General features: G+C 40.9%; 1 protein-coding gene across 2 annotated transcripts in view; it reads left to right on the forward strand.

Annotated features, from left to right (window-relative positions):
• RETREG1 (reticulophagy regulator 1) overlaps positions 1 to 13,761 on the forward strand; it is a 148,040-nt gene that overhangs the window by 75,999 nt on the left and 58,280 nt on the right. The window contains exon 1 of one of the 2 annotated variants that reach the window (XM_089674829.1): positions 13,534 to 13,714. The exons of the other annotated variant lie outside the window; for it this stretch is intronic. Coding sequence (XP_089530955.1) covers positions 13,680 to 13,714 — 35 coding nt within the window. The 5' untranslated portion in view covers positions 13,534 to 13,679. Of the gene's footprint in view, positions 1 to 13,533; positions 13,715 to 13,761 lie in introns of those variants that run through there. 2 annotated transcript variants of the gene reach the window in all.

Below are 13,761 nucleotides of genomic sequence, written 5' to 3' on the forward strand. Positions count from 1 at the left end.
ATAGAAAGTTTGAAGACCCCTGCTTTAGATGATGGGGAACGTAGACAAGGAATGTCTGGTCACTGTGGGGTTGATTTACTAAAACTGTAGAGTGCAAAAATCTGGTGCAGCTTTGCAGAGGAACCTCTCAGCTTCCTTATTTTTTTTTGTCAAAGCTTAATTGAACAAGCTGAAGTTAGAAGCTGATTGGCTGCCATGCACAACTGCACCAGATTTAACACTCAGTTTTAGTAAAACAACCCCTGTACAGTGTCCATTGGGACCACAGCATGACGCATGAGGTATGATGTCATATGGTACAAATCCTCATCTATGCAATGCCTTCCCCTCTTACACCCAGCACTGGATTCCAAAGACATGCCAACATTTAATGCCCTAGTATGAGGAATTGGCGCCAACAATGCTGGGAAATATAGTTTCCCGACTCGCTTACAGGACTTGCAGAATGCAAGATGAAATGCAGATGAAACTTTCCATTTAGGCACTGAAGGGGCCAGGCAGTGATTTGAAAAGCATTTTTCTTGGCCTATACAAAGGTGAGGCACATTCTAAACATGTCGAGGAGGAATGAAGGAAGCGCCGCACACCAGAGAAACATCCTGAGTGTGTAGAATATAAAAAAATGGCTTCCACCCAGCTTCTCCCAGACACATTTCACCCTGCTCGCAGGGCTTAGACCAATTGCCTAAGCCCTCTTGGCAGGGCGAAACGCGTTGGAGGCTTGACCTGGGAGGAGCCAGGCTGAAGCTGGTTTTTGACTCTCCTACACACTTGGGCTGTTCCTTTGGTGTACGGCGCTTCCTTCTTTACTCCTCTACATGTGTGCACCGAGTTGGGATGGACTGTTTCTCCCACCCACCTTTAATACGAGTCACCGGAGTCACAGCGGTGCCCATAAGCTTTTACATTTTAAACATGACATCAGTGTGAATGGTGCTGAGCAGAGCTGATGCCTTAGACACAAACTTTAAAAAAGGATTGGCCTCAATTATACTTTAAATTCTCTATGCAAAAGAATAGAGCAAATGCTCACCTTGCATACTGCCCACCTCTTTAAACGTTGCTCTGTTGATAAGATATCTCCCACTTTAGAATCTGCTTAAAAACTGATACTTTTGATTACCTGATGCACTTAGTACAGCAGGGGACCAGGAGATTGTCACTCTTGGAGGTGGTGGCGGTTTCTGTTCAACAGAGCTGCGTTTGGCAGCACAAACAGCTGGTAATTACTCTTCACTTTTTTAGAGAGAGGTTTTTTTTCCCATGACGGTTGCTTCAAACCAGGTTATGGCAGAGAAAACATGTTATGTTATCTGATTATAAATTGCTTCTGTATGTAAAAAACATATTTCTCATTTTTTCTTATTCATGTATTATATTATTATTATTATACAGGATTTATATAACGCCAACAGTTTACTCAGCGCTTTACAATATAAAGGGAGACAATACAGCAACAATACAGTTCAATACAAGAGGGTTAGGAGGGCCCTGCTCCTTGGAGCTTACAATCTAAGAGGATTTTATCTTCCCTTTTAATCAAAGTATGCAGCAATAGGAAAAAACCCCACAAATAATGACGTGTTGATTTCAGTGGTGCGAGTGTACATTTTCTTTTAATCGTTCTTTATTACTGTGTAACAAAGTGTTTGCTCAATGTATCGCAGTTAATGTTTTACTTCTTAGATAGCGGAGTATTGTCAACAACAAATAGTTCACACTAGTGAGGTTGGTTAATATGTGCTAGCACTAACAAAAAAGTTCCTAAAGTGTTTCCACCATTGTCTCAAGCCAAGCAACCATTGCAGGCAAAGGGGACTCTCATGCACACTGGATGTTTTTTACAGCTGCTGTTCATTTTTTTCTACAGCCAGTAAACTCCCCAGCATATTATCCTATCTGTTCATGCACACACAGGCTTTAATCAGCGTTTTTTAGCAGGAGCGTTTTCTGGCTAGAAAAAAACCTCAGAACTAGTTGTTTAGCCCTTATGCAAACTGGACGTTTTGATAACGCTGCTGATCTTAGCTGTGCAAAGTCACGTTAAAAACATGAGTTTTTCAGCTTTTTTTAATGTTTTTGCATTAGGGTTTAGTGGCGTTTTGCCGCGTTTAGCGGTGCTTTCCCACGTTTTTCTGCGTTTGTGGTTTTTAGTGTTTTTCTTACCACAAAAAATGTTTTTGGCAAAAAAAAAACCGTCCAAAAACTCTGGTTTGCAGCATTTTGCCACTTTTTTAATTGTTTTTCAGCGTTAGAGCGTTTTTACAACTAAAAAACTCCTCTAGAAACCCTCTAGTTCTGGGTTTTTTTTCCAGCCAAAAAAACGTCCCTGCCAACAAAAAGTTGATTACAGTCTGTGTGTACATGGACACCTAGGATAACAGGCTGGGGGGTTTACTGGCTGTAGGAAAAAAACATCAAAAGCCAAAAACAGCAGCTGTAAGCCCTCCTGCACACTTGACGTTTTTACAGCTGCTGTTTTTTGCTTTTGACATTTTTTCGACAGTCAATAAACCCCCCCAGCTTGTTTTCCTATGTGTCCATGCACACATAGACTGTAATCAACGTTTATTGGCTGGAAAAAAACCCAAAAACGAGTGGGTTTCTAGAGGAGTTTTTCAGCTGTAAAAACGCTCTAGCTGAAAAACCCGGCAAAATGCAGTAAAACGCCGCAAAGCTGTGTTTTTGGACTTTTTTTGACCAAAAAACATTTAAAAAAACAAAATGCAAATGCGGCAAGACGCCACTAAACACTAATGCAAAAACGCTAAACAGTTTATTGACTGTAGAAAAAATGTCAAAAGCCAAAAACAGCAGCTGTAAAAACGTCAAGTGTGCAGGAGGGCTTACAGCTGCTGTTTTTGGCTTTTGATGTTTTTTTTCTACAGCCAGTAACCCCCCTAGCATGTTATCCTATGAGTCCATGCACACATAGACTGTAATCAAGGTTTTTTGGCAGGGACATTTTTTTGGTTGGAAAAAAACCCAGATTACAGTCTATGTGTGCATGGACACATAGGATAACATGCTGGGGGGGTTACTGGCTTTTGACATTTTTTCTACAGTCAATAAACTGTTTAGCGTTTTTGCATTAGTGTTTAGCGACGTCATGCCGCATTTGCATTTTGTTTTTTTAAAAATGTTTTTTGGTCAAAAAAAGTCCAAAAACACAGCTTTGCGGCGTTTTACTGCATTTTGCTGGGTTTTTCAGTGTTAGAGCGTTTTTACAGCTGAAAAACTCCTCTAGAAACCCACTCATTTTGGGTTTTTTTTCTAGCCAAAAAACATTGATTACAGCCTATGTGTGCATGGACACATAGGATAACATGCTGGGGGGTTTATTGACTGTTGAAAAAAAGTCAAAAGCAAAAAACAGCAGCTGTAAAAATGCCAAGTGTGCATGAGGGCTTACAGCTGCTGTTTTTGGCTTTTGATGTTTTTTTTTCTACAGCCAGTAAACCCCCCAGCCTGTTATCCTTTGTGTCCATGTACACATAGACTGTAATCAACGTTTTTTTGGCAGGGACGTTTTTTTGGTTGGAAAAAAACCCAGAACTAGTGGGTTTCTAGAGGAAACGCTCTAACGCTGAAAAACAATGAAAAAAGAGGCAAAATGCTGCAAACCAGAGTTTTTGGATGTTTTTTTGGCCAAAAACATTTTTGAGGGTAAGAAAAACGCTAAAAACCACACACAGAAAAACGTGGGAAAGCACCGCTAATCGTGGCAAAACGCCACTAAACCTTAATGCAAAAACACTAAAAAAAGCTGAAAAACTCCCATTTTTAATGTGACTTTACACAGTTAACGTTACCAGTGTTAGCAAAACATCCAGTGTGCATGAGGACTAAAAACGTTAAGTGTGCATGAGGACTAAAAACGTTAAGTGTGCATGAGGACTAAAAACGTTAAGCGTGCATGAGGACTAAAAACGTTAAGCGTGCATGAGGACTAAGCTGTAATGCCTTTTTCCCTCATGAATATATCAGTGTATAATTTGTTAGACATGCATTTCTTTTGAATTTTTTGTTGCTATTCTGTCTCTCAGTGTTACAATACACCTACCATTCGCTTTTTAGACTGATTATTTCTTTGTGAGTGGGCAAATATTCAACATCAGCAGGGGATGAAATACTTATTTCCTTCACTGTATCTCGCCACACTGGCCATGAAATGTAACCAGGCTGTGTGGAAGCTTCATGCATAATGTGAACCTGTTTATCATGTGCTTTCTGAAGACTGCAGCTCGTTCACATGATACACTGTTAACAGGAATGAGCAAAACAGCTGTTGTGTTTATTCAGGAGCCATGCACTGTGTTCCTGTGACAAGCCTCCAGCACAGCTCACCAGACCCCGCTCCTAAATCTGTTTAAGTCTTGTCTGGTGGCAGGCTTGTGACATTGATTTAACCCGAATGCCTTCCACAAGCTGGATATCACATTTATACAAAAAGGCTCCTGATAATGCTGTAAATCCTATATCGGTTCTCAGCTATGCTTGGATCTGTTAGTCTTATATGGTATTATAATAGCTATCATATGATAAACACTTTATGTCGGAACAGAAAATGAAATCCTGATTGTAACGGAAAGAGCTCTTAAGGATGAATTTCAAAGGTAATTCCCTAAATTTGTAAACTCCGTGTAACCTTGACGGGTAGCGGCATGACGGCCTTTCCTGTGTTATAAAATTCCGTGAAACATGGCATGCTAGCGTGATAATGCGATAGGAACTTACTGCCGTCAAACCAGCTTTTCATTTCAAAGGAGACCTGACTGATGTTTGATGCCATTTCCTGGCTTTGTCTCTAATTGTTGTTACTTTACCTTGTCGGCCTAGTTTTCAGTAATGAGGCACAGTGCTGGTGGTCCATGTAGTACCCTGTTACATCGGTGGTTAGCCAAAGACCCCCTTTTATTGGTAAAGGGGTTCCTTACAGTTGTAGTCATGGGTAAAAATATACCGTATTTTCCGGCGTATAAAACGACTTTTTAACCCATGAAAATCTGATGAAAAGTCGGGGGTCGTCTTATACGCCAGTATATGGCGATCCGGTGTCAGGGCAGCACTATTCTCCCCACTGATACCAATGATGGGGCACTTTTCCCGCCACTGATACCAACGATGGGGCACTATTCCTTCCACTGATACCAATGATGGGGCACTATTCCTCCCACTGACACCAATGATGGGGTGCTATTCCTCCCACTGACACCAATAATGGGACACTATTCCTCCCACTGATACCAATGATAGGGCACTATTCCTCCCCCCCACTGACACCAATGATGGGGCACTATTCCCCCCACTGATACCAATGATGGGGCACTTTTCCTGCCACTGATACCAATGATGGGGCGCAATTCCTGCCACTGATACCAATGATGGGGCACTATTCCTCCCACTGACACCAATGATGGGGCACTATTCCTCCCACTGATACCAATGACGGGGCGCTATTCCTCCCACTGACACCAATGATGGGGCGCTATTCCTCCCACTGACACCAATGATGGGGTGCAATTCCTCCCACTGACACCAATGATGGAGCACTATTCCTCCCACTGACACTAATGATGGGACACTATTCCTCCCACTGACACCAATGATGGGGCACGATTCTTCCCACTGACACCAATGATGGGGCACTATTCCTCCCACTGACTAATGATGGGGCACTATTCCTCCCACTAACACTAATGATGGGACACTATTCCTCACACACTGACACTAATGATGGGGCACCATCATTGGTGTCAGTGGGAGGAATAGTGTCCCATCATTGGTGTCAGTGGGAGGAGTAGTGCCTCATCATTGGTATCAGTGGGAGGAATAGTTCCCCATCATTGGTGTCAGAGCAAGGAATCGTGCCCCATCATTGGTGTCAGTGGGAGGAATAGCACCCCATCATTGGAATACCATACTGAAATAGCATATCATATTGAAATCAAATCTGATGTTTTTTCATTTTTATTTTGTGTGCGTTGGAAGAGGGGTAGTCTTATACGGCGAGTATAGCTCAAACCCTATATTTTAACAGGAAAAGTAGGGGGTCGTCTTATACGCCGAAAAATACGGTACCTTTCATTGGTTCATCTTTTACAGAAAATAGCCCATGCAGTCAAGGGGCCCCAGTAAATATTGTGTGGGGGGTTCTGTTTTGTAAAATGATCATTCATTTTATTGTTTTACCTGTAGTGCTGGGAGTGAGCTTCCAATGGTTTCCACATCCTTGCAAGAAGTCAAAAAGTATTAGGCAGACTTCTGAAGGGAGCTGAATGGCCTACAGTTAAAACAATAAAATGAATGATTCTTTTACAAAGTGGCACAGAATTTTAATATCCTGGAAAGGGTGAATTTAGCCTTTAAGGCTTGCTGAAGATTAGTGTCTCTGAACAGCACTCTGATGACAGTCTTTTGTGCATTCTGTTGTGATTTTTATTAACACTGGAATTCTCAAGCCCCGAAGAAGGGAAGGCTTTTATCCTGAAATGTGTTGGCTGCATCTGATGCTCTTAACCATTAAATGTTTTAAAAGGTCCTCTAAATGACATGAACTTTTGCACCAGGTGCTCCTCCATACACATCTAACAATCTACTGTCTGGCAAGCAATTCCTTGTCTTGCTATCAGAGAGGTAGCAGCTGAGGATCAGAATAGGGTACACCCCTACTAGACTTCAGTCACAGATTTGCTTGATGGTAGATCCACTGGAGCCAACTTTTACATCTGTTGGTCCAGCACTATCACATACATCAGGCAAGGGAAAAATTGCCCTTGGATTGTTGGTCAATAGGAAGAATGCCCCCTTAAAATACAGTAGCTAAAAAGATCCTTGGTGTTGGTGGTTAATTATCTGAGACTCAGATATTACATATTGCTTGCCAAAACCCCTACCAACCTATAGAGGAACCCTGAGAAAGACTGAACTGCACCATCTACAAGGAAATACTAATCTTTTTGTATGTATTACATTTCATATGCAATGCCCTGCTCTTGTGCGACCAGTTGCCCATAAAAGCTGCATAGCTAGTTGAATGAAGACCACCATTCCACAATGAAGCTATCACACCATCAAATTAATATACAATACCTGAGGGTTCAAGTGGTTGTTAAAGAACATATTAGAACATGCTGCATCTTGTAGATCAAGGCGCTATTAAAGCCAGATATAACCTAAACTACACACCAGTTACCACCAACATTATTAGTGGTGCAAACTTGGAGAGAACTTTTTAACTTATTCACTAGATTATTAGTTTTTCTAGAGTTCTCTATCCTATGCAAGCTCTCCTCTTTTAATATGACATTTGGACATTTGACATTCATTTTTGTAAACAGAATTACATAGCTTTTTCCTCCAACACAGAGCTCTTTCCTCCAATTAGTTTGGCATACAAAGTGGCCTTGGAGAATGTGGTCCTTATTCCACCCCACCTGCAGCAAATCTAGCTGACATCTGAAAATATAACTTGGCCTGTTTGATCAGGTCAAGGCCAGCTCAGAGACTAGATAACAATGCAAATAATTTCTAATACAAAGCCCTTGAACGCCAAAGGACACACCCCTATTGTTTGAATAGACTACCATTTTTCAAAATGTTCATCCCCTTAAACATTCCTATTCAAAGACACTAATATGACCTGGAAAGTATTGTGAAGAAAATACAACTCATAAGCCAAATCTCACCTCTGCCCCCCATATGTTCAACCCCTGACTTTTTTTAGGGGCAGGAACACTAAGTATGCATTGTATGGGTTGCTTGATGCATTAGGTAAACAAAGACCCATTAGACCAAGGTGATAATATATATTTGTTTTCATTATTCAAGCAAAACTGGCAATCTCCACAAGCCATTTTCAATATTATCCTCTGCTCATCACCTATAATACTAAACACCAAGGCTAACACTCCACTATTACATGAAATCCCAAATGGAATCAAATTTTATTGATATATAATACCACTCACAAAATTACCCATCATTATTCCTCTATCACCAGTAGGAAAATCTTTGTCAGTTGTCACCTACAATATTATAGACCTTATAGAAATGGGATAGTTGAAGATCAAAAAACATCCCAAGTGAGTTGTGGAGAGAATAGGGTGTGCTTTGCTTTCAATCCATAACCTAAGCACACACACCCAACGTGTTGCTTAACACATTTAGCCCACCTTTCCTGGTCATGCCCCCAAGTATCCAGTTCGTGGAAACAAATTTTTCAGCTGTTGGCAGATATCACAGTGCATACGAGAAAGCTGACACCCTCATTGGCACTTTTTTATGTAAAATCTAGACCAGAAGAACCGACGCTTTTAGAACTCAAACACTGTGCTATACTAGCAATGAAAAAATGCATCCTAACAAACTGGCTGTTTTCATTTGTGCTTAATATTTCCAATCTCCCTTAAATGCCCAATAAAGGAATGCTTATCGATATGTTTTGCACTAAAAACAAAACTTTCCAAAAAAATGTTTACTACCCTGGGCCCCTATCTATCTCACTCCAAGCTTCCTGACCAGCTTAAAGAATGGTGTGGTATCATACCAGATAACTTGCCCATATCCTCCCTACATCCAACCATCCCTAAAGATCAGGTGCTGAAATATAGATAATGAAAGGGTACAACCCATTCAGCCTTCACCGTAACTGTCTTCCAAATAACTTTACACGTACTGTACAACAAACAACACGAACACGGCCAAGAAAACATCAATCAACATTCAAAAATTTCACAGTAGCTGCCAAGTGCTACCATCCTCACTTCTTTATTAGTTATTTTTGTTTGTTCTTTGATAACGTTGAGGACCTTTTTTTCTCATGCAATCTGTTTATTGTTTTTTATGCTTTTAGGACTATACAGTAAAGTAACTTATAACTAGTGTGAGCGGAAAATTATCAATGCTACTGTATATGAGTATTTAGGAGAGCATAACATAAATGTGAAATGCAAATGACATACAATCTGTAGTAGAGAACCTTTTTGTTATGATGCAACAAAGTGTCTTTCTGGCTTACATGTATTTCAAAAGCAAACTATGTTTGGAAATCATTTCCGCCACTGCAGCCAGGGACAGTGCTAGATCAATTACAATCAGGTAAGTGTTTAGGAACGGGGGGAACAAGTAGTAGGGCATTTTCTTATGGTAAAAAAGACTTCAGAACCACTTTAGCATACTGTGTCTTACTTTTGAATTATTCTGATGTTGGCAGCATTAGGGCTGTGTTTAGAAACCAGACATTTTAAGGGTCTTGCACGCAGCCATACATTAGGTATGCGACAGAATAGCAGTGTCATTTCTCTCATGGATGTGCATTACAGAAGACACTGTACGTGGCGATGCGTTTATACACGGGCATGCATGGGTGTATTTTTCAGAATGTATGCCTGAATGTCTTAATGTATGGTCATGTGCAAGAGCCAAAATTTTAATTTTAAATATTTTCTACAAAATATTTTTTCTGGTGTAATAAGTTTATAAAATAATCCTGTGCTTAGCTCTAACTGCTCATCTGCAACTTCAAATCTGGTATAAACCCTGACCCCATCCTCACTATTGCTAATGGTGCTCGCTCATTACAGTATGGTCCAATCCTGAGATACATGGAGCAGGAGGAGTTGTACCAGTGCTCAGACATCAGAAGGGAGCTTCCTATCTGCCTTCCTTTCCCTGGGTTTTGCAGCTCCAGGTGCAGTCTTCGGGTTGAAGTAGACTTCTGGGCCAAAGCTTTTTTTTTTTAGCCATTTTGCATAGGATTAGAACCTCTCAATCACACAATTTTACATCAGTTCTACATTTCTGCCTTTTGTTATTGGCATAGATTTCCTTGTTTTCTGTAGCTCATGATACAATAGCAAGGCCCATTTTACCAGCAACATAACCTCATTTCTTGGCTGGTGGATGTCCACCATCATCCAGTACCTTCCTTCCTAGTCTGACTGTCCCTGACCAACCCCCTGCATCCATTGGATATCAGTTCTTTCAACAATGGAGGCGCAGGCATTACATGTGGATGTCACCCCAACTTCCTGTTTTCAGTACCCTCCCACCAACCATGATCTACCTGCATTATATAGAGAACTACGGAGACCCAATGATGATATCACTAGGTCCAAAATAAGGTATGTCATGAAAACAGGTTTCATTTAACCCCTTTTATGACCACCCAACACATATGTGTGGCAGCAAAATGGTGGGCTTTATTACCCACATGCCTCACATATGTGTCTCTGGGGGGTCTTTGTTTTTGTGCTGAGAGCTTGCTCAATGTGCATCCTCAACACAATAGTCGAGCTGTCATAGACATTTCACTGTCACTGTCCAGGCTACAGATTGGTAGCCAGCAGGGCCGGCTTCTGTTCATGCGACCGCTGTGACAGTGGTCACATGATCGCCAATTCTTTCTGCAGCCCTAGGCATTCTGAACTGTTTAAAGGGATGGCAGGCAGGAAAGGGTTGATAATTTCATTAGCATGTTGATGAGGGGGGGGGGGAGGAAAAAGCAGAAAAGGCAAACTATAAGCAGATTACTTGACCTCCGGAATGTTTTACCCCCTTCACGACCAGGGCATTTTTTGCTATTCAGCACTGTGATCATTTAACTGGCAATTACTCGCTCATGCATACCTATACTCAAATGAAATTTATATAATTGTTTATCACACAAATAGAGCTTTCTTCTGGTGGTATTTAATCACCGCTGGGTTTTTAATTTTTTTCTATATAAAAGAAAAACAAAACAAGAATTTTGAAAAAATAAACATGTTTTTCGTCGTTATTGTTCTAAAATGTTTGCAAACAAATAATCTTTCTTCAGAAATTTAGGCCAAAATGTATACTGCTACATATCTTTGGTAAAAATAACCCAAATCAGTATTTATTATTTAGTCTGTGTCAAAGGTATAAAGTCTACAAACTATGGCATATATATTTAAAAACTGATCAGTCCTGATGTACTGATGGCCTATCTCACTCCTTGAGGTCCTAAAATGTCAGAACAGTATAAATACCCCCCCCCCCCAGTGACCCCTTTTTGGAAACTAGACAGTTCAAGGTATTTAGTAAGAGGGATGTCAAATTTATTAAAGTTGTAATTTTTTGTCAAAATTATTTGGAAAATTAAGAAATTTAATAAAATGTATTTTTCACATTGTTTTTTTACTGTCACTAGTGCAATATAGTGTCATCATATGACTGGTGTGGCGGTGATCAGGAATACTGACTGGTGATAGTATGTGTGAAAATTAATTGTTTAAACTTTTTTTTACATATTGTCATCAGAGTAGTTCAGCTTCACCAGGGGTCTCCAAACTTTTTAAACAAAGGTCCAGTTTTTTGTCCTTCAAACTTTAGGGGGACCGGACTTTGGCCAGCGGGAGTGGAAATTTTCCTGGTATCAGTGGGAGTAAACATAACATTTGGTATTAGGTTGAGGAATAGTGGACTGTCTATTATATCATTTAGAGAAATGGTGCCCCATAGGTGCCTCATTGTTGGTGTAAGTTGACAGAGTAGTGTCTTGTATCAGTGGGAGGAATAGTGCTCCAAGGGCCGGATAAAGGCAAGCAAAGGGCCACATTTGGCCCCCGAGCCACAGTTTGGAGACTGTACTACACCATAGTGGCATTGTACTACTCCAGGAGGGTGATAAGGATTTTTTTTTGTTTTTTTGTATAACAATGTGGTTTCTTGTTACATTGATGATCACTGTACCAGCAATCATTTGAACTGTCATGCATGGCTTTCATTCATGACTCATCAGAAAACTAGAAAAGTAGTTCTTTGTAGCTTTGAAATCGGTGATATCATTATACCTTCCTCGGTTGGAAGCTTAGTACAATTTCTACCATCAACAATCTTATATTATCTGGGAAGGCTCTTTTATGCTTTAAAAGCTGTATATTTTATATATATTAGGAAGTCCTTAGGACTGTCCACGACATGGTCCATTCTTTTTGGATCCCCATGTCAACTTGCCTGGGCGTTGGATGCCTTATCCCTCTCTGTAACTCCCACTACGATGCCTGTGGTCTAAGGTATATTCAGAATATGTTTAATGATGTATGATGAACAATATAATCATACTGTTATATCTATACTCACTTTTGTCTTATGTAGTAACTCCTGAAGGAGTGATATGTTGAGTCACTATGGTTATTGACATCTGATTCATGTTCCCTGACACCCTTACTGGGACACAGTATTTTTGTATGGATCAAGATTTTATGTATCTACAAGATTTGTAACTGCATGGAATGTACCACCCCAATAAGGGTCCTACAGTCTTAGCAGATGTTTTTTATGTACTGTTGCATAATTGTGTACATCCAATAATGAAACTATTTTAATGAATATTGTTGCAGTGCCCCTGAAGTCCACATTTCTGGCCTTCTTCTTTTGGTCGATCTATATTCATGACTCATCGTTTACTATTGTGATATTGTGATTGGCTCACAGCTATCACATGATGCAGGGTACTGTTATTGGCTTAGGTACCATATGATCACTGGTGATCAGTCACAGATCACAAACAATAGTAAATTTGATGTCATGAACGGATGCCATTCATGGCTATTGTTACTGTGTGACATGTGATCGCACAGTGGCCCAATACTGAGCCAGGGGCGGACTGACAACTCATGGGGCCCCCGGGCAATAGGCGCTAGGAGTCTTCGCCTTCCTACACGTGGAAGGCATGCACATATCCTGTGGTTCTTTCACAGAGCTTGTTGAGCTTCAATCCATACCTTTAACTGGGAATGAATTGCTTGATTCCCAGACGATCAGTGAAGTAAATAGGGACTTGTTCACACAGATGTTTTGATTAGGGACAAATCTCTTGTAGAAAAAAAATAATTAGTGGGTGGATTTTGTAGAGCTTATCATAGCCAGGATGATGTCGGGAAGGGCACAGTCAGGGGCGGACTGACAACTCATGGGGCCCCTGGGCAATAGGGGATCATGGGGCCCCTGTGTTCTTGCCCAAACTCAAAAAAGCCTATGAAAAAGGTACCAGGGGCATCTCATGGGGCCCCCTACTGACCCCGGGCCCTCGGGCAGTGCCTGAGTTTCCAAATGGTCAGTGAGCATGACCACCGCAACGTATGGGCACATCGCAGTGCCTTGTGGAGCCGCCTGCCAGCAGTAAATTTATTGTTGGTGGTCGCAAATGGGTAAACTTTAGCAGTTTTTCCGGTACTATGTGTTCTGTCATTTTTACTTGCTTTTATGGTGAGATGGTTGAAGATGATAATGTGTATTATTCTGTTTTTGCTAGTATAACAAATATATTTACCCATTAGGTAGGCACTGCTTTAAAACCATTAATACCTAAGGAGATAAATATTAGATTTGAATGCAGATTCTTAGGAAGTGTGTAAGAACGTCTTTGTATGGGTGTAGTTCAGACACCAGCAGAGAAGGTGGCAGCGAGAAGCAGCACAGCCCAGGGGACCTGAGTCGGTGAGTTCCCAGCCTGGACTATTTATAACAACCAATCAGAGCCGTCTCCCAGCCAGCTTCATTCAAGACAAGCTGACACACAGGAGGTTTGTAAACACACACGTTTCCAGCACTGGGCTTACACTACTGAGCAGCACTCAAGGTTACGTTCTACAGAACCATTGTGGATCTGGATTACACCGACTGGCACAAACGTCTGTGGAAAGAAGGCAGAAATGCCTGAAAGAGAAGACTTTGAACTAAACGAAAGGTAACAGCCTGATCTTTTATTTCTCTGTGTAGGTGAAGACACAACAA

This window comes from Staurois parvus, unplaced genomic scaffold, assembly GCF_062004578.1.
Source record: "Staurois parvus isolate SC_StPar_1 unplaced genomic scaffold, SC_StPar_1.0 ptg000153l, whole genome shotgun sequence".
Classification (NCBI taxonomy): Eukaryota; Metazoa; Chordata; class Amphibia; order Anura; family Ranidae; genus Staurois; species Staurois parvus.